The 27,667-nt window shown below is 41.1% G+C and overlaps 1 protein-coding gene across 1 annotated transcript in view; it reads left to right on the top strand.

Moving 5' to 3' along the window:
* The window catches only part of LOC121879604, a 27,411-nt gene extending 802 nt beyond the window's left edge, over nt 1-26,609 (top strand). The window contains exons 2-3 of the mRNA XM_042386272.1: nt 16,540-18,448; nt 26,445-26,609. Of these exons, the coding sequence (XP_042242206.1) occupies nt 16,892-18,448; nt 26,445-26,609 (1,722 nt within the window). The 5' untranslated portion in view covers nt 16,540-16,891. The remainder of the gene's footprint in view (nt 1-16,539; nt 18,449-26,444) is intronic.
* The last annotated feature ends 1,058 nt before the right edge of the window (nt 26,610-27,667 follow it).

Raw genomic sequence — 27,667 nt, 5'->3', positions numbered from 1 at the left:
TTGCACTGATGTAATTCTACCTACAGGGTTATATTTTTACAGTGTGGCCGGTTCTCAGCTGTACAATGGTGCAGTTGTACAGTGAGTCAGATTTTATAGTGATGCAGTTTTGCGTTTACATATTTCTAGATACAATTCGATTTGGTTATATTATTTCATTTATTGTCTATTTCGTTTTATTGTATAGTAAACGGGGTAATGAATGCAATTTGCTACCGGTACTATGACTATTAAGTACTGTACAAAGTCTTAGGGAAAATCAGCCTTGGTACAAATGAGAGCATTAATTATACGGTGCCCAGAGTACACGTCATGTACCAAGCTGAAGAAATGTTTTATCGGATCATATGAAGATCTTCCCCCCCAAAGTATCCAACTGAAGATCCTCCCCCCCCAAGTAGGTTTGGGGGGGAGGTTAGGTTAGGTTTGGTTAGGTTAGGTTAGGTTAGGTTAGGTTAGGTTAGGTTAGGTTAGGTTAGGTTAGGTTAGGTTAGGTTGGGTTAGGTTAGGTTAGGTTAGGTTTGGTTAGGTTAGGTTTGGTTAGGTTAGGTTAGGTTTGGTTTGGTTTTAGGTTAGGTTAGGTTAGGTTAGGTTCGGTTAGGTTTGGTTAGGTTAGGTTAGGTTTGGTTAGGTTAGGTTAGGTTAGGTTAGGGGGGGGTGGATCTTCAGATGAGCGCGACTGGGCTTGATCATATGAAGATCCTCCCCCCCAGGCTAGATCATATGAAGATCCTCCCCCCCAAGTAGGTTTGGGGGAGAGGATCTTCATATGATCCGTTTTATCTTGTTATTATTGCGGATTTTTTGAGAAACGATAATTTTACAACATTTCTGTGGAATGTTGTAAAGCGAGAATTTTATTTTTTCACGCGAGAAGAGGTGATGAAGTTAGGTAATGATGATTTGGTAAATACCCAGGACATTCTTCTGAGAGAAAGAGAGAGAGGGAGAACATAGTGACAGCCTGACAGGAGGGGTACAGCTAAATGTTCTTAAATAAGAATTAAATAAGAATAATAATAACGTAGAGTGCAGTCAATTTATTTCCCTTTGTTCACTGGCCAACGAAAAGTTTTCACAAAAGCTTCAGTAGTGCGTGTGTACAGTACATTAATGGTGACCGCGGGGAGGCGAGTGGTTTACAGTATATAAGACGTAGGGGCCCTTGCTGACATGTTAAAGTAGACAGGAAATGATGGTGGAGGCTAGCGGAAGGAATGTATTGTTCCTTGATAAATGCCACTTCTGGGATGGTTAGTGGGACCTTAACTGATCGTCCTATCGTGTTCTGTAAAGTTTCATTATCTTTTTCTCTTTTGGGGGGATGATCGTTCGTTCCTTTTTTACATATGCAGTCTCATGTTTCATCACATTAGTGGGTCTTGGTCTTGTTTATCAACATCACGGGTGCCTAGCGTTTAACAATAACACTGAAGGAGTCGAATATAATGTATAATTAATTAAAAAGTATATTTCACGATATGATATTTAAGTTAGCCTGCATCCTCCCAGGACACCCTTGATGTGCCAACACAACAGCAATAACAACAACAGCAGCAGCAGCAAAATATCATAACCGAAGTACCGAACGTTGTCGAGAAACACGCAGAAAAACTCAGCGCCGCTGTGTGCTAGTTTGTGTCCGTGAGGGGATAATTGGAAATAACTAACGTTTGAATATTAAAAACGTGACCGTAAAATGATTAAACGAATAATCCAGTGTACACCCACTAAAAAATTATTTGGCACCCGTGTCATATTGTATCACGCCGTAAGGGTGCCGAATAATTTTTTATTGGGTGTACTGTACATAAGTACCGAGACTAGTGTTGGCTTTCATGGTGTGAGTCAGGATTACTGTACACCCAATAAAAAATTATTCGGCACCCTTACGGCGTGATACAATATGACACGGGTGCCAAATAATTTTTTATTGGGTGTACCTCAGAAACTTGTGAGCCAGTGCGAAAATTGCTCGTAACTAAGTAGGTGAATCGTGGGTGTAGGGGAACATCCTCAAAACCGACTATTACTGTGAGGAGAAAGCTTTCTTCCTACTAGCCCGACACAGCGAGAAGCAGCACCACGCAACCCTCGGCTGTATGAGCAAATAACTTTGAGATTATTACAGTGTTTGGCGGTTACCACCTCACAGCAATGTCCAGCCTAGAAGTCTCAAATGTCTCACGAAGAAAACTCCCTTTCTGCGTCTACACTCTTGTTCGAAAATGTACCACTCAAATGAAATATTATACCATTATCTATGGGTAGATAAGCAGTTGAGGGAATGGTTCAACCGTTAAAAATATCAGGCGTTTGGGCGAACATTTGCTCGCAACTGCGTGTTACACATTTACAATGTACCAACCTTCAGTACTCGTCTTTGTCTCCCTGTGAGTGATCTTTGTGAGAGATGGTTATAAGACAGGATGTGGCCACGCCAACCAACTCTTCACATTCATATAAGGTTTATGTTGTGGTAATAATGGCTAGCGTATTAGCGAGTGCTGGCAGCCATTTAATAAAAATTTAGATTTTCGCCCAATAAAATGTAGACAATAAGTAAATGATATAAACTTGTTTGAGAAGGTACTAAATAGGGTTTAGCTGAGCACTTTATATAAACTAAGGTCGTACAGAATTAAGAATTAGATATTTTATTGAAGTTACATAAAAAGACATTTCAAGTGAAATAATATCTATTAATTTTTTTTAAGGTGGGGGGGGGGGCGATATTTTCCATGTAACACACAATAAATTTTTAGACTGCTATAAATATAAACTCTTGGTCTAGACTAGAGTGTTACCACGACCTGGGTAACTGTGGTGGTGTCACCTCCAGCAGTCTACTTTACGGCGAGGTTTACCCTTCAGGGCGACCTCATGACCCATTCACACCTGAACAGAACCATTTGACCAGGAACACACTGCCTTGGCTGGGAATCAAACCTGGTCTCTTGAGGTTCAGTGTCAGTGTTTACCTATTCAATCGAGACGTCAACAATGCTATTTTTTATCTTAAGCTTCTACATGTACTGTTCATTATCTTAATTTTGTTTAGTGATATTTGTCTTGCAAGTAGAGAAAATTGAGATCCCCGCACCTCCATGAGGCAATCTGAATTTGGTCACAACAGATATCTCAAGGTTAATGTAATTTTGTGGTGCGGTGACCACATCTGGCGGAGGAGGATACTGTGTGGTAGTGTTGACCTTGACTACCCTGTAGTTTCCTGCCTCCTGGTGGTGGTCACGCCTGGGCGCCTCTCCACAGTGTAAACGACCAACAGTTATGCGTCTTTATCGCTCCAGGAATACGCCCTAGTGATCATACTGGAAATAAAATTAACTGAAATTGCAGGTTCGAAGCTACTTTGTGTATAATTGTACGAGTTACTCGGAAAATTAGGAAAAGAAAATGATTTTTGCTTGAACTGCCTTGTGTGAAAGTGAGTTACACGAAGTTTGGTGGTGATGTTTGCATATACATTATTGTACTTACCACTCTATGACCATATAAAAATTATATACAGTATATATATATATATATATATATATATATATATATATATATATATATATATATATATATATATATATATATATATATATATATATATATATATATATATATATATATATATATATAAGTTCTTGATTTGATAAGTGGCAGGGCTGAAGTAAACACTTTGTTGGTTTTGCTTTATTGTAGAAAAATATAGTTTCACAGGTACTGAGTTCAGTTGAGAGTATATTGTACCTTCTCTGCTCAGGGAAATGTCTTAGTGCACTTGTGTAGGAGAGCACTTAAGTGAGTTGTTCACTGGGTAACAGGTGATATGATAGTCTCTCTCACACCAAGGAGAGGGTGGTCAGGCAGGTCTTAAAAGGAAACGCGTCAGATGTTTGTTGCTGAGCTGTGCTGACCAAGCTTGACCTCGCCCACTCCCCAGAGGAAATGTCAACCCACCAATTGATTCATACTCATGGATGAATGACTTGGTGATTATATGGGTAATATACGTTTGGGTAAATATTTATATAATACAAATTGTGCTGTTACATACTGTGGGTTGTGAATAGGCGTTTACTTGGACTGTGGGAGCAGTGTGGTTATATGATGATGCAGCAGTGCAAGGAGAGTACTGTTAATTATAACCATCGACGAAGAATGATGACCATTCATCTCAGTGCGTTGCTAGAGTGTGATGGCCAAGTAGATACAGAGTTTGCTCCCTGTTCGAAGGGTTGAAACCCCTCCCCAAGTTTTCCTACTGATGATGTTATAATGAGACTAAGATTGGGATACAAATATTACTGGTAGATAAGTGGAGGGGAGAGTCAACCTTGTCACCTGTGTCATCTTAGGGATGCTCATACACTACAAAATTATGTAATAGGATGTGAACAAATCCAACCATACAGGAACAGTGAGATCACTACTTTAAAGAAACAAGTTTGTTGGATGATTAATAATGGGAAGATTAAGATAATTCTTACAATGTATAAAAGATTTGCTCCAAGGATATGACATTTATCTTCGTGTAAGATTACATTGTCTGTTCTTTTAATGTAGTACAGTGTTCATGTCAAAATTAACTATTTCATTAATATAAAAATAATTCTTGTATTGTTATAACATTTATAACTTTTTGTAAACCCCAGAAGGGGATGGCAAAGGTGAGGGTGGGAGTAGTATACTACCCTGTCCTTTTGATGTAATAGTTTTATGGTCAATAAAGTATATCAATTTCAATTTCACCTAGTGATGAATGGGTACGTAAATTTACAGCTGGGGAAGTAAAGGCAATTGAATGCAGTGCCGTCCACACTACACCCTGTGTACCGTAATATTCATTGTAGTGTATCCCCAATGATACTAATGAGCCATCATTCCTATGGGACTCACTCTTACATTTTTGGAATATTTTGAAGATGTGAATTTAAACCGGGTTCTGATAACCTATTTACCTGTTGTTTATTATCTTATAATCTTGGTCAACCATTAAGGCTCCTGCCCAAACTAGGAGGAAAAAAGGGAGAGAGGTGAGAGGCTCTTCAATTGACTGGCAAATATTAGAATTATTTTCGCCGATCTAACACGAAAATTCTATCGCCTCGCCTCACGAGCAGTGGGGAAAAATCAGAATTGTTTGGGAAGTTTTGATGAGAAAAATATTAAAATGTCACGGATGTTTCTGAGGTAAAATCAACAGTATTATAATTACAACTGCAGTACACCCCGCCGGAGAAGACTTGTGATAGAAACCATCAGTAACACCATTAATAAAGTGAAAAGTATGAGCAAAAGGGTAGACAAAGGTGTTAGGGTGAGGGCGGGGGTGGGAAGTGTATTATCAGTGCTAGGGTGTAGTCAGTCACAGTGATAGCAGGATAAGCGAGGGGCTGAAACGATGCATGTGGTGTGTCTCGTGTGGTCAGAGTGTGGTTATAGCGGTTGGTTCATTCTGAGGAGACCCTGTGGTCCGCGGCGTATATAGTGCGCGCGCGAGTGTGTGTGTGTATTTGTGTGAGGTGAGGTGTGGGCGACGTATGTGATGTTTGGGAGGTGTGGGCGGCGTAGTGGTGTATGGAATTTGTGGGCGGCGTATGTGGTATGTGAGTAAGCGGCTCAGGTAGTGTAGATTTTGTACGTGGTGTACGTATGTCTGGGCGTTGTGTAAGTAATGGGAGCAGGATGAGGGTCTGCTGACAGATCATGGCGTGTGTTTTGTGGAAGTGTACTTGTAATAGTTTAGCTTAGTTTAACAAATTTATTGACAAAGCTTGTAGTACAGTTTGCCTATTCTGAGTAATTCAGTCAGGTCTTGACACTGAGGGTGGTATCACTTCTCACTGCCACGCAGGACAGAGGTTCATACACAAAGAAATACATCATATTCATTAACAACTATAAATGTATAGAGGTCAGATTCATATGGGTAATGTCACTGTTCACTGCCATGCAGGACAGAGGTTCGTACACAAAGAGATGCATCATATTCATTGACAGTACATATACATATATGTACACACACACATATACATACATATACATATATACATACACATATACATGTACATATATATACACATATGCACGCATACACACATACATACATACATACATATACGTCGGTCAGATTCATGTGGGTAATGTCACTCTTCACTGCCATACAGGACAGAGGTTCGTACACAAAGAATGCATCATATTCATTGACACTATATATAGGTCAGATTCATGTGGGTAATGCCACTGTTCACTGCCATGCAGGACAGAGGTTCGTACACAAAGAAGGAAATACATCATATTCATTAGCAGTATATATAGGTCAGTGAATCACATACTGTACATTGGAGTCATATTCTAATTGAAGACTAATCAGTGTGGGCTAGCAAATTTGGGATAAACAGCAAAAATGTCCTCAAGCACACCTGATTCAATGAAGTAATTACATAGTTCAAGATACAATAAGTCAGGTGGCCTGAAGTCTTTGACAGTGTCACATTCAATAATATAGTGTTCAAGTGTATGCTTTAAAGGTTTATCACAAAGTTTACATGCTGAGTGTCCCGGTATGGGTACAGCGTTACTAACTTGCCAGATGTGTCTGTATCCTAGCCTAATTCTGGCCACGACTACATCACATTGTCTGATTCTGTTCTTATGCTGGCCATACCGGTACCTCTTGTCACAAAATTTGTCATATTTACTAATGCTACAACTGTCAGGTCTCTCTGCATTTCTCACTTCTTCGAGATCAGAGTTCATGATTCTGACTTGAATGTTTTTAATTACAGCATTGGACAGGCCAAGGTCACGGTCAACATTTTCTTTCTTACATGCCTCATTGGCCAGTCTATCAGCACGGGCATGATACCTGATTCCAACATGGGACGGAATCCACACAAATTCGATACGAAAGTTGTTCTCATTGGCAGTTATCACATTCCTTTTAATATCACATACAACTTTAGACACAGAGCCTGATGGGCTGTTCATTGATTTCCAAGCACTTTGAGAGTCACAGAATATCACCCCACCTCCATTTTCTTTGAGGTAGTGTGTGTCTAAGTAGATTCCAGTTAGTTCAGTTTGTGTTGTGCTGGCCCAGTTGTTCAGCCTTTGCTTGTTTGACACTGTCATCTCTTTTTTTTTATATATTACAATTGCACAGCCTGTTCTACCTGTGTTTGTCTGCACAGAACCATCAGTAAAACATAACATTCACTTGATTTAATACTCTCTATGTGTCTGTTAATAGTTTCTAGTGTGACACATCTCACCACATCGGTGTTTAACATTTGCTTACTACCAACAGGAGTGTAATTAATAGGAACTGATATGTCCAGCCAAGGAGGAATGGCATTAATAGGTTCGTCTGGGGTGATTGGGACATTCAGTTTCAAGAGATCTGCAAAAACTTTTATGAAGCCACGCCCCAAAGAGAGTCTTTTGTGGAAGGTTGGCGAGATGGTCAGGATTACTTAGATAGAACATCAACTCAGTTTGAGCTGTAGTTTGAGAACCATTGTTCTTCAAATCTTTGACACAAAACATGGTATTAAGTAGAGCTATCATCTCTGATAGGGAGGGCAGTCCGAGCTCTTTCCTCATGTTTACAATTCTGGTTGATTTTGGGCAACCTAGGATGATGTGCATGGCTTCATTTTGCACTACCTCAAGGCTGTTGAGTTGTTTAGGCGGAATAGTCACAAGATGGAGAGCATGATAGTCAACTGCAGAACGAATGAAGTGAAGATAGAAAGTAAGAGCATAGGTGATGTTAATTCCATAGCCTTTGCCAACAAGGGTTCTGAGGGGTTTAATGCGCTGCATTAGCTTGTCACGAAGGTTGCCGACAAAGTTTGCATCATTCACACAAATTCCAAGATATATATAGGAGCTACATAGTTCCAAGGGCATGCTGTTAATGTTTTAGTCAAGAAGCAGAGGGTGAGCAGGACGAGGATTGAGGACCCTCGTCTTGTCAACAGATATTATGAGACCACATCCAACAGTTCTCCGAGCAAATACATCCAGCAAGGCTTGGAGCCTGAGTTTGGTTTGTGTCATAATGCAGATATCATCAGCATAGCATATTACAGCCTCGTTTGGCTGAACTGGAATGTCAGCAATAAGCTTGTGCATCAGTATATTAAAGCGCATAGGACTTAACACTCCTCCCTGAGGCGTGCCAAGCTCAAATGATCTCATTCTGGTACTTTTAACTCCCCTAAACAGAACACTGGCATACCTGTTGGACAGATAACCCTTTATCCATGTCAGGAGGTTACCTTGGATGCCAAAATTAGCTAGTTGCTCAAGTATAATGTCTCTATTAGCTACATCAAAGGCTGATTTAAGGTCTATGAAGGCTGTTTGTGTCTTATCTTTTGAGTGAACAAGATATTCTGCTAAGCATGTCTGTGTGCTACGCCCGGGCATGAACCCGTACAGATTAGGGGCGAGTTTGTCTTTGACTTGAAACATGAGACGGTTTAGAACAACTCTTTCAAGGACTTTACACATACAGGATGTGAGTGAAATTGGCCTGAAGTTTGGAGAATTAGCTTTAGGGATTAATAAAAATAGTGGGTGGTGTGGGCTGCTCATGGCGCTCGCGCGTGTGTGTGTGTGTGTGGTCAGAGTTGGACATTGCCGTGGCCCAGCAGGAGCACCAGTGTAATGTACTGGTAATAACACTTGTGGGATGACTCACGCCATTACCTCCTGGGTTACGGTACTAATACTCCTCAACCCCTCCACCGTTGACCATCACCATTCGTCCACCTCCATCATCTCCTTTACCTGCCTCCTCCTCCACCTCCATCATCTCCTTTACCTGTCTCCTCCTCCACTATCTCATTTACCTGTCTCGTCCTCCATCGCCTATTCCAACAATAAGTTCACTACCATCACTTTCTCCACCATTACCTCTCATTTCTCCATTTATACTGCTTCAATTCTTCACCTCCATCCCCTCCTGTCTCCACCTCTAAAGCACTACTCGGTCCATTCTGTACTTCAGGAAAATAAATGTAATTGTATCAGTTTTCTTTGACTATGACAGACTTACTCCGTAAACAGTTTCCTTAAATGTTCTTAATTTAATTTGCCTCTCAACAGGTGGTGTAAAAAAACACATGATATTTTCCCTTAAGCGAAGACTTAAAGAATGCCACCAAGATGAACGCAAAATAATTCTGAAATTATAAAGTCAATGTTTTACTATTGTCAGATTTATTAACGCACGAACCTTTAAGGGTAAAAGGACATTCACCCCCCGTAGTAATTGTTGAGAACCTTGGAGGAGTAAGTGTAGGGCCCTCAGGTTTTCTCTCTCTTTCCTCTGGGATGACTCCTAACTTAACACTACGTCCTCTTTGTGTCGTCTGGTGAGGGTCCCTTGCCATTTGACTTATCAATAACGAAGTTCGTGAATGCGATAAGGGTTTCTAGCTACATGATACATTGGTCAGGTGAATGTTGAAGTTGGAGTAGTCGGGAATATGGATGCCCTTGACAATTCATATGGCGATGAGAGGGACCTACCCTGCCGCAGGTAGTCGTGTGCGTCGCCGGTCGTGAGTACTTCATAGGTACAGTGAGTGTGTGAGGATTCAACAAACTCCATTTTCTCTTGTTATTTCAGGGTTGATAATCGTCGTGGGACACTGCTGTTATTGCCCGTCTTTCATGATATATAAATATGTACAGCTTACTAACACTGCACGGCAAATTTCGTCATGTAAATTGCTTCTGGGTGACATAAACATACATACATTTTAAAATACCGCAACATGCTTTTATATTGTTATTTTAAGCTGTCAATCTACAGAAAGCTCCTGTTATTCCACTCCCACCGTATTTACTAGTTTTATAAGTATATACACATTTTACAGTGTTGACATACATTGATATAATAAGTGAGGGAAACAATACAACATGGGTTGTATTGAGGTGAAACAAGGGGACAGAAACTGTCAGGGTCATGTCTTGATGTCAAATATATAATTATGCAATGATAATTTCTATCTATCTACGTGGCAATATATGACCGTGTAGCGTGAGTATGTGGCGCAGTTAGTCAAATTTCTCTTTCTTTAGTGTCAACTTACTCTTTCTTTAGGACCACATACATACGTACATAAAGGAGAGTTCGCACTCAGAAACTCAGAATATGGTAACTCCAAGTATATTGTATGTATAATGCGGTGCTGGGGAGTTGCTGTGTGGCGAGAAGCTTCAGGTGAGGATGTGTTGTCGGCTTGAGAGCGTTGAGTTGAATCATCTTCACGGCTTTTTTTTTCTTTTTTAAGATTTGTAGGAATATTACCTACGCGGACCTTAAGCTAAAATGCTGGTCCACCCACTGCTGGGATAAAACACCAGCATCTTTTTAGTTAACTGTACACTCGCACCAAAAAGTATTGGTGCAGGGTGAGATCGACGAGTTCCGAAACGATACGTATACACTGTGATATGTCGGGAAGGTTGGTAAGTGTATCCTCATAACCCCCCCCCCTCCACTAGGTGTTGCCATATGGCTGACAATCAGGGTTGCCAACATACGGCTGGAACAACTCCCAATACCTATCGTCACTGGTCTCAAATTGTTCACACTACAGTATGCACCGATACTTTTTGTTGCGAGTGTACATCACCACTAGCGTGGGGGTGGATGCTCGGTAAGAAACTGTAGGGTTTCTTGAGAGTGGTTAGTGGTTAGCATTTTGGCAACCTTCTCTGCTGTGATAGGGGATTGTATGTTTCTCCTAGCTAATTGTGTTCCAGGGCACTCTATGAGGTAGTGCTGCAGTGAGTTTTCTGCTCCGCTGTCGCAGATCTTGCACATGCACTGCTCTGCTGGTACTTGTACAATGATTTCCCATTTGCTTGGGTATCCCAGTCTCAGTCGGTGGAAGATGGCTTCTTCCCTTTTTGTTATATCCTTAATGAGTGGTGGTCTCTCATAATTCGTGACCAGATAGTACCACTTGGCCGTTCGTGATTCTGGTGTTCATCTTCTGTTTTTCTTTTTTCCACTGGGCTGTTCGTGTTAGTGTGGTCTTCTTTATTTGCTCCTGACTGGGCGGGATGTTCAACTCAATGTTTCGCTGTCTTAAAGCAGCCTTGGCAGCAGCATCAGCTCGTTCATTCCCTGAGATTCCGATATGACTGGGCACCCAGTTAATGATAACTTGCCGATCTTGTAGTCTTAACCCTCGTAGTAGACCAACAATGGATGTTATGAGATGAATGTTGTCTCTAGGGTCTCTGCATTGTAGTGCTTCAATAGCACATCGTGAGTCAGTGTGTATTACAACGCCTTGTTGACTATTTATGGAAGCGTGTCTTAGGGCTCCAAATATGGCAGCTAGCTCAACTTGCAAAGTTGAGCATCCATCTGAGGTTCTCCAAAGGTCCGTATTACCTCCTTCTATGGTGAAGGCTGCTCCTGCCTTCGTACTGGTGGGCTCTACTGAACCGTCTGTGTAATACACTGTACTATTGTGTGGTGTTAAAGCCTTCATGTTTCTCTCTGTTACCTGTCGGAGCTCATGTGGGTTACAGTCAGCCTTTCTTGTCCCAGCTTGTAGAATGTTGAAGACTGCTGGAGGTGACTCCCACGGTGCTGGGGTACTTTAGTAGGGCTCATTATATCAGGTTCTTTACTGAGGATTGTGTCTTTCAATCCCAGTCGATTCACAGAGTCAACTGCACACAATGGCCATGTGTTCCTGTTAAAGGCATCCCTGTTAAGGTTCAGTGCTCTAAAGAGTTCATTCTTGATCTCACTTTCCCGAGCCCTGGTAATCAGTTTTGTTACAAAGCACATTGTTAATCGTTACGTCCTGGATTGGAGAGATGTGAGACCTGTCTCCAAGTGCAAGTTTTCAATTCTTGTCCACATTGGTGCCTTGACAATGACTCTCAGCGTTATTCTGACCAACCTCAAATTTCTCCCACTGGCACTCAGGCAGTGTGTTAAGAGCCGGTGCCTCACAATATGTTAATGATCGCATGGCGTGTATATATAGCGTTCTCAGGACTACATGTCCCGCACCCACCTTGGGTCCTGTCATGGCTCTCATCATGTTGACTCTCTTGCCCATTCGATCCCTAAGATAGTTTATCTCTTTGTCAAATTTGAGGCCTTTGTCAATCCAGATGCCCAGGTATTTGTATACATTGACCCATTGTAGGGCAATACCTTGTATTTGCAGTTGTGTCACCGGATCATTGTGTCCAATCCTCATGGCTTTCAATTTTGGGATTGATATCTTGAGCCCGAGACTCATACATTCTTCACTGATGAGGTCTAGTGCTCTTTGGACTTTGTTGATCTGGTTTCTGCCTTTTACTAAGTCATCAGCATAGCATAGCAATCTGGAACCCTCTTGAAAGGGGAGCCGACACAAGTTTTCCATGAGGATGTTGAAGAGAGTTGGACTAAGAACTCCTCCTTGTGGTGTGCCATTTCCCAGTCTTTGGTAGTCTGAAACTTGTCCTTGACAGGTAACTCTTGCTGTTCTGTTTTGGAGATAGTTGGCAATCCAAGTTAGTAAGCATCCCTTGACGCCTTTCCGGGCCAGAATGGTTACAATGGCCTGTGCATTTGCCAGCTCAAATGCTTTCTCTAGAGCAAGGAATACTACGATTGCCTTATTTTGACCAATCGATCCCAGGAGAGTGGCCAAACTGTGTGCACTGCTGACACCTTTGGTGAATTCAAAGATATTGTGGTGAAGTGGTCCAGTTTTCCAGAGGAGTCATGCAAGGACCATCCTTTCGGCGGTTTTGCCGATGCATGCTGTTTGTGATATTGGTCTGAAATTCTAGATTGGGTTTGGGGATGGGAGCAATGTTTGCCCTTTTCCAAGCTGACGGGAGTTCGCCTGCTGACCATGATGCGTTGATTACTGTTAAAAAGGCAAGTTCACCAGCAAGTCTTGCATTGCTGAGCAATGAGTAAGTTTTACCATCACTGCCAGGGGCGGTGTCTTTGCTTGTTTTCCTGGCCCTTCTTTTTTCTTCTATAGTAAACAGACAGTCTGTAGTGTCAGTTTGTTCAAGTGCATGTCTGACTATTTCTTCTCTCCCCAGTTGTACTTGCTGTAGATGAAGTTTTATTTCAGGAGGTAGTTGAGCTGATGACGAGCGTTCTGCAAAGTTCTCTGCCAAGCTATTTTTGCTTCCTGTAGTGGCTGAGGGTGGGCTGAAGCTCTGGGCGGTTTTCCTGTTGCTATCCTGAGTTTTCTCCAGAGTTCACTCAGGCTGGTGTGTGCATTAAAGGTTGCACACCACTCGAGCCATTTGTCTTCCCTAATTTTCAGAGCGATTTGACGAGCATGTTGGACAGCATCTCTCAAGAGTTTCACTCCCTCAGGGTAAGGGTACTGCCGGAGATGTCTTCTGAATGTGTTGATTCTGTGATTTTGTTCTCTGACCTCGACATTGTAGAACCAGTATGCATTCCCATACTCATACAATCTGTCTCACTTCAAAACGCTGGTTTTCCGGCATCTTCGTGGTGTACTGTATATTAATATAATATTTTATTTATTTTATTTTATTTTTTGTTTACTCTTATTTTTTTTCGCCTCCCACGCCCCGTAGTGGGTCGATGACCAGTGCCCGGGTGGGCTATTCCCCGTAAAAAAAAAAAACTATTCTAGTAATTAGGGGCCTCTGATCTGCGTGTATTATGTTGCTACATTAACAGCAAATTTGTTAGTATGGCTTGCAGACACATAACACAGAGAGGGAGAGAGAGAGTCCGTTGTGTCAACTGACCACACCTTATACACACACTCACACAGGGACACACGTTGGCTGTGTGTGTGTGTGTGTGTGTGTGTGTGTGTGTGTGTGTGTGTGTGTGTGTGTGTGTGTGTGTGTGTGTGTGTGTGTGTGTGCTTGCGTGTGTCTGTGTGTGTGTGTTATGATGGGCAGTGATGTGCAGTCGTTCATTACAATAGGTTACTATATTAGCAATAGTAATATTAACCTGGGTATACCTCTTGCCCCGATAATGTCCTGAATTATTAAAATAACTTAAACTATAAGAAATTTAAGAAAATCAACATATCTTGGTTGTTTGTCATCCTATCACAATAATTTTGATGTCACCCAAAATGCTTTCAATGCTAAGGAATCTATTTCTTTCGTCAACAAGAACCTCACAGATGGGGGTGCAGAGCGGTTAGGCATGTACCCACTTTAACAGTATGCTGTCTGCTGTTCCTCGGCAATGTGTCAGCCCCCCCCTGACTATTTCAACAGACGTTCAATCACTTGATCGGGGAACTTTCCTCCCCAGAAATGTTCACTGCGTCGTATTGTGAAATGTCCATTCTCAGTGAAAAGCTTCAAGTGACCTGTTGTGATAGTCAGCCGATGGTCCTTCATCTGCTGAACATAGAAACGGGCTTATGCAAGATAACCAGCTGTGTGGAAGGGGGGATCATCTTACAGATGCAGCAGAGGTGCAGTTCCCAGCCATCTATCCTCTTAGCCCAGAGAAAAAGGCGCACAACGACATGTTCCAGACAATTTGTCCACAATTTATCTGTTCTACTCTGGGCAGCAGCGTCAGGCATCAAGTCTGAGATATTCCGTGCTGCTGAACACTGAGTTCGTTCTCAGTGTTGGCGGTAACGCATTCATGTGTCATCAGTGTCTGATCTAACAGACGTAAGCGAGTAGGGTTTATATTCTGTTTGCAGCCTGAGTTGCAGCAGGATGGACACAATAGCAGTTGGCGATGAAGGATGTGTTCGCAGAGTTTGTTCATATGCCTATACAGATTAAAATGTACATACAGGTAACAGTTGTAATTGTCCATTTATAACTTTAAAACAAGCCACATTTTTATGGTTCTACAATATAGACTGAACCAAATACCAGCAAATTAGTGCATTTTAGTATTTCACCTTGCCCTCAACTGGTGACCTTGACTCTGTGATGTCCCATTTCTTTCATTATAACTGCAAAGGCCTGAACTTGTCTATGATCCATCATTAAATTTATTGTTTTAAGAGAATTAAGTTGGATTTATTGATATGTATATGGTTGAATCGTGGAGCTCTAGCATATCGGCGGCCATCATTGATGCCATCTTTAATTATAAAATTCTTCAAGGTGTTTTTGGTATTATTTGGATATGTTGACCTCGGCATGATTCCTCACCATTACTGTAAATTTCAACTTTGGGCCATTTTTTTTTCATTCCAAATCTAATGCTCCTGGACTACTGCCAGCACTACCAGGTAGAGGCAGTTACCTGAAAATTTTATCTGGTAAGACGATGTTTATGCTCATGTCAGTTTTGTAGTTACTCCGCAAACAACTTAGGGCCGGGCGTTTCACGCTTTTGCACTTTGTTTCGAAGCAAAATTTAAAAGTTAAGTTGACCACAACAAATCTTTGGTAGTTTTTTCATGTTAATATTTCCGAATACGAGACACAGTGACGTCGACTGTATTTACGAAGAACGAAACACGATGGCACTATTGGATTACTCTGAGGGGAGTAGTGTGTTGGGGTGCGCGGGAATGTACTGTACACTCAGGGAAAACGGGTGAATATAATTATGTAGGGGAACTGACACAGAATATTTTGCTGTATAGGGAAAAGCTTTGCGTTGGACATGATTTTTTGGTGTAAATTATGGCTGGCGGAGGACATGACGGTGGTAGTGAGAAGTTGGAACTCACCTGACCACCTCCACCCACCGCAACTTCCTGCACCGCCCCTGCTACCACCTGGCCACCTCCGACTTGTCTCTCTCCCCACTACCTATATCTTTAGTTTTCTTCCCTCCACTAAAATGAAAGTTTTGATATATTAAACTTTTTTTTCTTTACGTTGCTGTTATATTTGTAGTTGGTGTTATACTGTAACTGTCACGTTGAACACCTGGCGCTAAAGGACTGTATAATTTTCTATTTATTTTTTAATAATCAGTTCACCACTTATCAGCTTACTAGCTGTTCAGGCGGTTGGTACCTTCTTTTGTTACTTTGTTATAACTTTTATTGTCCAGTGTTAGTACAGGAGGAAGTTAGAGTACCAATGAGGTAACCTGAAATGTTAGGAAGTGTGATATAAGAAAAACGCTTCCCTCGTGTCTTGGGTCAGTACTCGAACCCATGAGGTAATAGTGAGGACCATGCACATTACCACTGTAGCGCTCTAGTCACTTTCTCCGCTGACACTTCACTTTACGTTAGGTTCTTCAGTAGTGGAAAACGGGAACTCTAGGGAGGCAGGTGTAATAGTTTATCAAGAGTGTCAGAGTTTGGTAGAGACAGTTGGTCGTCTAATTTATCTGTTGTCAATATTTTGTATATAATTTTCTTATATTTCTTTTTCTCTTAATGGCAGAAGCTTTTGGGCGGATATTTTGCTGCCAATAGTTCCTGTCATTCTCTGTGAAAAGTGGATTAGTGATTCACCTATTATTGTATACACTGCATTGTATAGATAAATTTGGTACAGTACACTAGATAAATAGTTTTCTTCTTGTTTCAGGTTTTATCGTGCCATGACACAGCTGGAAAAGAAGTGACTCGCTCAAGTGATTGAAATGAAATGTTCTTAAAATTTTTGGATAATTGATATATAAGTAACACAAATTCACGAATTAATCTAAAATGAATTGGTGTAGAGTTAAACTTTCTGCGGTGTTGATGTTAATACTAAATTGAAATTATCATTGGTTGGAAAAAGCTGAGCACTGTACCAAACCCTCCAATAACTCCTTGTGTGGTGTCATGGTGTGCCTGCAGGAAGAACAGTGTCATTTATGTGCTTAGCTTTAGTCACGTCATCAGAACGGACGTCAGCCATGTGATCAGTGCCATATGGTTGTTACTTATGTACGATGAGGTTTCCTAAGATATTTGACGGCGGCTCTTTTACTCGTCGTCGTCCAGAGTCTGTCTTAGCAGGTGGTGGAGCCGTTGAGAAGAGATCTCACTGTGTCCAGGGGGAGAAAGACAGTCGCGAACAAAGTGGAGAAGCTGTGGAGAAAAGAGAGGGATGTTGTTCTGTGGGTGATGGAGCCACAGGAGCTGTCAGATACGGGAGAAGCAAACAGAGCTCAGCTAATATACGTCGAGAGTCAAAAATCTCCCTCCTGTCGAAGGTATATGGACCAGATCCTGTCGAAGACGTTCTCAAGACTAGTAAAAAAGATGCCCGGGATTCAGGGACTAATAAAAAAGAAACGAAAAGATTCTCTGGATTTGGCAGACGGTTTTCTATCCGTGCTACAGGGACAACAAAGACGGTGTCTATCCTCCGTCGCAGCAACACACTTCCACCGCAAGGAACATCTAGTCCTGGGGACAAGTCATCACAGAAGCTCAAGTTATCAGTACCTTTAACTGAAGAGATAGGGGATCCTCTCAGCGTTAGTTCATCAAAAAATATAAAGAGTGGCAACAAGGCCGCCAGAGAACGTGCCCAGCATGTCAACCAAGATCCCGAATGTCGCGTGTTCACTTCTCAGGACTTCTGTGACGCCAAGACACTCACTCCGAAGAAAAACAACCACCTTGCCGCCCAACCATCCAGAGAGCAGTATGTCGAGGCTCGGGTCAGTCAATATATCTCCTCTATAACCTGCAGGGACGGTGATCTATCTCGAGGGTCTTCTGTTTGTACTTTGCGTTATGAAGGGTCGGACATCACGCCTCACTATCTCAGCGCGTCTGAGGTCGCTGTCTCAGAGGTCACGTCCTGTGATCTTCCACTTGTTGACTTGACCTCTAGTGACGCCACACTGCCAGTCAGTCCCTACAGTACTTTCACCTCCGACTTCAACCCGAGTGTTACTTTGGACGTTCCTTCTGCACACCAGACGTCATCTGTGGTAGGAACCGGTACTGCCCCCTTCCCTACCACGCCTACCACCTCACAAAGCCACGCGAAACCTCCTGTCCGCATTTTGAATTCCCTCTCTCATTTTCTGGCCTCATTCAGAGATTTCAGAGCCACAACAACCCGGGAGACCTACGAGAACGCAACCACCAGCTCTTCTGGTCAGAGCTGTGATAACTCTATAGCCTTGTCCAATTACCCGCTCCGGGATAGGTCACAGTGCAGCCCATCATCAAGTTTCACCCTCTCATCAGGCACTGGTAGCGATGGAGGTCAAGAGTCAAGTGTTGTTAGTAGCATTGGATCACAAGGTCACAGGTGCCCCCAGTGCCAGGTCAACTTTCTGACGAACAGACAACTACTAGAGCACTGGTCGGTCTTCCACACTCATGATGTACTTCAGCTGGCCCTCTCTCCTCTCCACCGCCTCCATCACTGCGGGGGCAAGAAAGAGGAGGTGCAGAGGAAAGGAGAACAAACGAGACTCATAGAGGACAATATTGAACGAAGAAAAATATCCCTAACGCATCTCGCCCTCGACATTCCAAGTGAAAAGGTAAGTAAGAAGAGCTGAATTATTTGTTTAAATTCATTAAGTATCATCTAAGTATGGTTCACTGTTTACTAGTAGCTATATATACTGTGCGCCGTGTCTTATATAATTTGTATATTAATTTGGATAAGGTTTGCAGCATTATATCAACGTCAAAGGTAAAGTTTTGTATACCATTTTTGTACTTTTTGGCTGGTTGATCATTATATTAAAAACTCTAAATATAACTGATGGCTTAATGTACAGTTTTATATGATCGTAATCCGGAAATGGATAAAGGCTTGGTAGAAGAGGTTGTTCGTCGTTGCTTTTTTTATAAAGTCCGTTTATTATGATTTTCTTGTTTAATAGTATGGCAACCATGTTGTGTTGTCCACTGTTAAACGCTTCATTTTTTTGTTCAGATTCTCACGTGTTTGTGAAGAATCTTGTCTCTTCTGTTTTACCTCATATTTATAGTTTATCTTCATTACAGGTACACGTTTCTTGCTTAAGATATTTATATGCACCTTAACAACATACTTGGTACCACCAATACTACAGCTATATGTAAAAATGGTCAGTTTAATGTGATTCATGAGTGTTATGTGGCACCTTATACGTATAGCTGCAAAATTTGTGCAGATAGCAGTCCATTGTTATGTTAGTAATTTCATCACTTGTACGAGTTGTTGTAGGCTGCAAAAAACAACGTTCATATTCTTGAGATTCGTGTGTTAATTTTTTTTAAGTCGCCATATTTGTATCGTCCTTTTAAATGAGACATACGTGCTTACATTCCTTGTTCCAAAAAATATAACGAACGAACCTTTGTGGTAACCGAGACACAGTTTAGCGACATCATCACTTAACCTTACTCAGTGAATTAATGACGTCATAGCTCCATAGCAACCAGCGACGCTCAATATATCTTGTATTTTTCTTCTCTGGAGAGTAAGAGTCACTCGGTATAGAAGAAAATTTTATACACCAAGTCACAAAGACACGTTTGTTTGTTACCAATGTTTTTAGAGGAAACGTATAATATTTTCTCCTATACCGAATGACACACACACACACACACATATATATATATATATATATATATATATATATATATATATATATATATATATATATATATGTGTATATATATATATATATATATATATATATATATATATATATATATATATATATATATATATATATATATATATATATATATATATATATATATATATATATATATATATATATATCGAAGACGTTTGTAAAATAATCAATTTCAGTGAATCAGAATTACTCATAACCTAGTGACTTAACACTAGAAATATGATAATATTAACCTTTTTTTTATCAAGGAGTGAATGATTTTATGAAATTTGTTCATATGGAATTATTTTTTTTTGTGTGAATTAGGGTCTTTGAATCCTTTATACACAAATCGCTGAAAGGTTTCTCCTTGTAGATGCACTTAATCTACAAGAAATTGTAAATTGACCATTGCAGCAATAAACTGAATTTCCCTTTGGCTTCTCAAGCAGGAGGTAATAATGTCAGGATCATGAAGTTCTTCAGTATTGCAATTGGTCTTTTAAAATGCATTCTGCATCTTGCAAAGACTTTTATTACGTGCACTTTGTTCGGGTCAATTGTAAATAAACTTGGGGAGACTTGGGAAAAATAACGGTGTAGTAAACTAAAGTCGAGGTGTTTTCAAAGACTACCAATGTTTAACTTCTCTTGTTGTTCGAAATGCTGAACACGGATCAGGATAAAGGGATTTGTTGGGGATTAAGGCAATTTAGCTCACACGAACAACCAACAAATACAAGGGGTTAAAAAGCTGGCGGAGAATTGGTTAACTTCCACAATATTGACTTAACGAACTTTAGTATATGTCAAACACAAACTTGATTTCTTTTCAACCTTACATTATACGAATGTGTGTATCTAGGGTTGACGGGACGAGAATGAGCTTTAATCCATGTGTAAAGTTAGTTACGTGTAGGAAGGGAGGTGAAGTGGGGCTTTGCTGCGATCTCCAAGTGCCAACTCACACTGGAAGGCCTGTGATATTGAGAAGTGTGAAATGTGCAGGGTTGTAATAATTTTCTCTACAATCTTTGTTATAATGGCAGTGAGCAGCATCACAGAGCACATGTTATCAGCAGCACTATTGAATAACAGCACTGAAGTGAGTGTCTGTTTTTTCCCACCCTGCGTTATAGCAGGTAAAAGATTTAAAAAGGTTAAATAAAACTTTCTCTGTGTTGGAGATGATGATGATGAAGCAGGATGACTTTTCTTATGTTGTAAAGCTCATTTTGTAGTTTGTTGCACGCATATTTCTATTGTGTTCTGCGTTAGGAAACACATTTGATACTGCTGCCAGTTGGAAATTACTGTACCTGTTCCTAACGATACTATAACCATCTGGAAGTTCTGGTCAGTATCAGCTTCAACAGATGCGCTACTTTGTAGAAATTACTTCTCTTAATGATGGCGATACTGTACGTAGACACTACTGTGTAAATGCAACCAGTGCTCTACTATGTGGAATTGCTGTATCTAAGGCTTAGAATAATTTAATATTTTTGAGTACCTTCAAATACTTCATAAACGATATAAACTTTCCTTACAAGTTTCTCAGAGAGCAATATTCTTGTTTTTTCTTAAACAAATATTAGGCACTATTCAATCCACCTCAGTTTAATGGAAAGAGAGCAAGAATTTTACGGAAACTTGGTTACTTGGTGTAATAGAAAATGTATCGCAAAATTTTGGTTTCACAAATGTAGATACGAATCACACTGCGTCAATTATGTGCCTCAAACTTTAAAGCGATGTCATTATTTTATGATACCATTATTATGTTTATTTTTTGTAATTATTTGCCAAATTTTTTGACTCTGAAATGAGGATGAAGGGAGAGTGACGTCCACTGTCTCACTCACGACGACACCACGAACACCACCACAATTATCCAAATTCCAGACAACAGCTGCTCTCGTGCTTCGCCACTCACAGACACACACACACACACTATTACTACTACTACTCCTACTACTTTGCTGTCACCAATGTTGATGAGTTCTGAGGTGAATAAAGAGGCCGATAGGGGTCCGGCATAGTCGTTCACAAATGTTGCACATGTGGGGGGCTACATGTAGTGCGGGAGGAGGGGCAGCAGCGTCTTTCCGGTGATGGCGCTTGTCTGCCTCGGTATGCAGTCGGGCTAACACGAAAGTATTGACACCTTCCCGTGTGGTGCTCCTCCAAGTGTTACTGTGTGGAGTAATCGTCTCCCAGGTGAGAGGGTCGATTTGGCACTTTTTCAGGTTTGTCTTAAGACTATTCTTATACCTTTTCAGTTGCCCGCCAGCGTTACGTTTACTATTCGTTAGGTAACTGTAAAGTAGCTGCTTTGGCAGTCTACTGTCATCCATGCGGGTAACATAGCCAGTCCAGCATAGTTGTTCATGGATAATGGTAGCTTCGATGCTCCTACAGTTGGTGTCAGCAAGAATACAGGCATTTGTTCTCTTGTCTTCCCAGCGGACTCGGAGGAAGGAACGAAGACTACGTTGGTGAAAGTCTTCGAGTGGGGAGGACCACTGCTCGATCTACGTGTAACTTTGTAGATTATTTCAGCTCCCTACAGCTGTAGACACGGTTTCGGAGTCTGCCAAAAGCTTGAAACGTACATCTGATCCGATGCTGAATCTCCTTTTGATATGCATCCGAATACGGGGCATTTATCAAAATTATCAGGCATTGTCATAGACATTCACACCACGACGGCCAGCTGGTAACTGACGTACCACCCCGGACCAACCAACCAACCCCCACCCTCCCGGGCTGCCGGTCAGATGACGTCATGCGCAGTGAAGGACGAATTTTCGACTCCAAGTGGGTTGACTTGGTATAATTAGACTTTGATCCTATCAACAGTTTCATTATTATCGGTTCTGTGGGAAACAAAATATGGAGCAGTTTTTCATGCTTCGTTGTCGTTGCAAACTATTAAGTTTAGTCGTCACTATGTTCACTTTGGTACAGAGCTTTTTACCACTGAATTTTAAAAGCTGTGGCGCAATTTTCACACTACCGATGCCATCTCGAAGTGTGCAGCATTGATAACGGTGGCAGTTTCCCTCCCACACTGATATGTATGGTGCTTGCAGTTTTCTAGCTGAGTTTACCAATGAGATTGTTGCAGTCCTCCGGTGTTTAACTGAACGCACAGGAACTGATGATTATTACGAAACTTAGGAAGAGAGAGAGAGAGAGAGGTAATAATGAGTTCAGTATATCTAATCTGCTGTAAATCTAGATTACAGAAAATGAAAGATTCCAGTTGTAAATGTAAATTATGGTAACGGGAAAGTCTGTGATGTAAAAAATGATAGCGAAGGAAACATATTTCTGTCGATAAGAAGATAGGAAAGTTATCTTAAGATGCTGTAGATGTTAATAGTGACGAGAGATAAATCTAGTGTAAACAGGTGTATAAAACAAGAAGCAGAGAAATTGGCTGCAAACGCAACTGCTGCAGATTTCAGTAACAACGAAGAAAAAGACGTCGGCCGTTAAAAGAAATATTAACATACCAGATCTGTCCAAGGAAGCGTAAAGTAGCCCTGGATATTTCTTCCGTCACACTCCGTTGAGCGAATACACGGGAAGGCTTTTATGGTGTATAACGTACAATACCCTGCAGGCTACCTGGGGATACAGGCACGAGATGATGGCTGAGGGATATGTTTAGGCTATGTATTATTAACTGATGTTTTTCTTCTATTTCTCATGCTGTCCTCACGCTGAATTAAGAAGAAAAAATCCAGGTTAGTTTTATAATTTTTGGGCAGGAGAGAGAATGCGTGTATGAAATCGTTTGCTTATAAATAATGCTAGATACTATTTTTTGTATTAAATAATAATAATAATAATAATAATAATAATAATAATAATAATAATAATAATATATTATTATTATTATTATTATTATTATTATTATTATTATTATTATTATTATTATTATTATTATTATTTTTATTATTATTATTATTATTATTATTATTATTATTATTATTATTATTATTATTATTATTATTATTATTACTAATTTTATTATTTTTACTAGCGGAATCGCCGCCCTCCGGGCGGGTCTTTCGCTAGGCCACGGTAGGACGCCACCCTCCGGGAGGCTCCACATTGTCTCACTGTAGTGCATTAAGGTAGACCACATTTTTGGTTTTGCCATTAGCAGCAAGTATGTACAGATTTTTGCCAGTTCCCACTCTGGAGCATCCAACATAGAACTGTCCATGAGAGAAGCAAGGAAACACCAGGTTTAGGCCAACCATCTTTAGGGACTGTCCCTGGCTTTTGTAGATGGTCATGGCAAAGCTCACTTTAACCGGGAACTGAAGTCGCTTGAACTCAAATGGCAGGTCAGTGGTGATGAGAGGTATCCTTGGTATAAAAACGTCCTCTCCTTCAGCTTTTCCTGTCAGTATTGTAGCTTCCAGTACATGTGGCATCATGTTCTTCACCACCAGTCTTGTGCCATTGCAGAGGATTGGTGGTTCAAGATTTCTTAAGAGCATTATAGGAGTTCCAATCTTGAGAGTGAGGTGGTGAGGAGGCATTCCAGCGGGCTCCAAAGAATTAAGGAATTCTGCAGGGTACTGGACTCCTTGGTCCTGGTCGATTACTGTATCAACAGATTTGAATGAGGTCTCACTGCCTGGAAGCTGTCCGAGTAGAGTCATGTTGATTTCAGCCACTGTTTCATTCTTTGGTGCCAGAATTGCACGTTCACGCAGCCACTTGTGATCCTTGAAGTGGTGGATAATGTTTGGGTAGACCATGTTACTGAGCTCAGTTGAAGACTTTACAACATTTCCACATCCTTGAGGAATGATTATTTGTCCTTTTGGATCAACAGGGAAAGTTCCATTCCCAATCTGTAGTAGAAGGTTTGCAAACCGTCCAGCATTCTGATCTCCTTGTACATGTACTCTCATGTTTGTGGATAGGGTGAGTGTCTGAACACTTCTCTAAAGGTATGATGCCTTGAGGCACGCATTCAGTTCATCAGCTGGAGTGCTTCGAGGAATGACAGGTAGGGTCTGGCGAAAGTCTCCAGCAATGTCCATTGTAATGCCACCCATGAGCTGGTCATTTTCTCGTATGTCTTGCAAGGTCCTGTCCAATGCTTCAAACGCTAACTTGTGAGACATAGTTCATTCATCCCAGACTATGAGGCTGCATTTTTCTAAGAGTTTTGCCTTTGCCGATCCTTTTTTGATGTTGCACACTGGATTCTCATTGTGAGCGAGGTTGAGAGGCAGTTTAAAAGTTGAGTGTGCAGTACGTCCTCCTTCTACAGTAGTAGTGTTGCAGCAATGCCTGAGGATGCCACAGCAAGAGCAATTTTCCCCTGATGACGTACTTTGGCCAACAGAAGGTTGATCAGCAATGTTTTTCCTGTCCCGCCAGGTGCATCGAGAAAGATCATTCCTCCCTGCTCCGCTTGTATCGTTTTGCAAGATCTGTTCATAAGCATTTGCTTGATCAGGCACCAGGTGAGGCTCATTTTCTTCAAGAAAATTCACCAGAACTTCAACTGAGTAGTCTGTCTCTCTGAGCAACTCCCTGTTTGCAACTACTGTTCAGTCCCCAAAACTTCTTCTTCCATCAATAGTTCATTAACGGTGTGTGTAAATTCCACTACAACGGTACAGCAAAGTATATTTTTTTAGCATTAAACTGTTATTATTTTATTGTCTAATTATCACTACATATAACACCACCCATCATCACTACATATAACAACATCCATCATCACTACATATAACATCCTCCATCATCACTACATATAACACCATCCATCATCACTACATATAACACCATCCATCATCACTACGTATAACACCATCCATCATCACTACATATAACACCACTCATCATCACTACATATAACACCATCCATCATCACTACGTATAACACCAACACCATCCATCATCACTACATATAACACCATCCATCATCACTACGTATAACACCATCCATCATCACTACATATAACACCACTCATCATCACTACATATAACACCATCCATCATCACTACGTATAACACCATCCATCATCACTACATATAACACCATCCATCATCACTACATATAACACCACTCATCATCACTACATATAACACCATCCATCATCACTACATATAACACCACTCATCATCACTACATATAACACCATCCATCATCACTACAGATCGGTAAAGTAGTTTCCGAGATTCTCGTGCAGACACATAAACAAACACACAGACAGACTTCTTCGTTATATATATATATATATATATATATATATATATATATATATATATAGATTATTAAACCTTAACAGATACATACTCATACTATGTTATGAAAATTATTCTTCATTTAATGTTGTTCGCAAACTACAAGTTGTCTAAGAGGTGTTAGGTGAGCGCTCCTGGAGGTACTGATGAATGGGTTGGTATTAACATAGAAGGCTTCGTATGTTAATAATTACTCTGCCAGTTTCCTCTCCCAAGATCACCGAAGAAGGAAGTTTGTGTGTATATTTGTGTGGCTTTGTGTATATTAACGTGTGGATACGCGCGCGACCATTCTAAAAATTTAATTATGGCATCGTCACTAAGCTTACACCCTCAAAGTACAATAATAGTTATTAAGTTAGACGACTCTTCTCATATTTCTGTGTTCTTCAAAAATCAAACTGCCGTCCATAGAGTCCCACAACCATCCATAGAGTTCCACAACCATCCATAGAGTCCCACAACCGCCCATAAAGCCCAACGACTGTCCATAAAGTCCTACGACCGTTCATAGAGTCCAACGACACCCTCAAGTTCCCCCATAGCCCTGAAAAGTCTTACGGCGTCCTCAAAGTCCACCAACGCCCTCAAAGTCCTATGACCATCTTCAGTGCTATATGACCGTCCTTGGAGATAGACGACTCGTGACAAAGTTTACTTTTTGGGGATGGCCTCTAAAATAAAAAAGTATATTGAGAGAGCATCCTCAGCGGACATTTCAAGACGTCACGAGGATCGTGTCCACCTCTCCATGAGAAAGCAGGAGTCCTCAGTGCCGGGCCCTCTCAGTGGCACTCCTTAGAAGATGTTGGTTAAGTTTGCAGGGCGAGCGTCGTGGGGGGGGGCAGGTCTCAATGGATATTCGGCCGCGCGCTGGTGACCAAAGTTAGCAACACAGACACTCGTATGGATTTCTGCATCCTTCTCTTACTGGTGGGAACTGTACCCTATTTATAGTGGGTGGGCATGGGTGGTGATGGTATTGGTGGGGGTATTGGTTGGAGATGGGTGGAGGTAGTGTTGTTGAGGGGATAGTAGATGGGGTGGATGGTTGCAGTGAAGGAGGGTAGGGTGGGAGTAGTGTTGGTGGGGATAATATTGGGTGGATGGTTGCAGTGAAAGGAGTGGGGTGGGGAGTAGTGTTGGTGGGGATAGTAGATTGGGGTGGATGGTTGCAGTGAAGGAGGGTAAGGGTGGGGGTAGTGTTGGTGGGGATAGTAGATGGGGGTGTCTAATGGTAATAGTGTTGATAGTGGTAGTGGTGGTGGGCTTGGATGGACTTGGGTGGTGATAGTGATGGTAGGGATGGATAGTGATAGTGATAATTTTTATGGTGATGTGGGTTGTAGTTACTAGTTATTCGTATTGGTCCTAATAAAGAGGAGTAGGAAAAGTAAAGTTAAAGTGAGATGCTGAAGAAGAAGAAGAAGAAGGAAGAGGAGTAATAATAGCAGAAGGAGAAGTAAGAGCAGGAGAAGAAGAAGGAGGAGGAGGGTTAATAAGATGCGACACTATACTAAAGCGACAGTAGCGGGCGAGGGGGACTGGTGCTTCGGGATCAACCAGCGCACGCAAGTATTTTTATCCCCCCTCCCCCCCCCTCCCCCTCCCCCCCTCCAGCTTCTAACAATATCTGACCGGTATCTTAAAAATTTCAACTCTCTAAAAATTTATTAGCGTCTGAAATGAAAAATTTATAACGATTTCTTAGTTACACATTTTGTCAATAATTCCTGCAAATACATATTTCCGAATGAAAATTTTGTCTTGAATTCCATTGTGATATCTTACTGAAATCTGAAGGAATGTTGTTGGATTGATTCTTGTGATAGTCATCTCATGAGACGCGCGTGTGTGTGT

This window comes from Homarus americanus, unplaced genomic scaffold (assembly GCF_018991925.1).
Source record: "Homarus americanus isolate GMGI-L3 unplaced genomic scaffold, GMGI_Hamer_2.0 scaffold53876, whole genome shotgun sequence".
Lineage (NCBI taxonomy): Eukaryota > Metazoa > Arthropoda > Malacostraca > Decapoda > Nephropidae > Homarus > Homarus americanus.
This window is presented reverse-complemented; position numbering and strand designations above follow the sequence as displayed.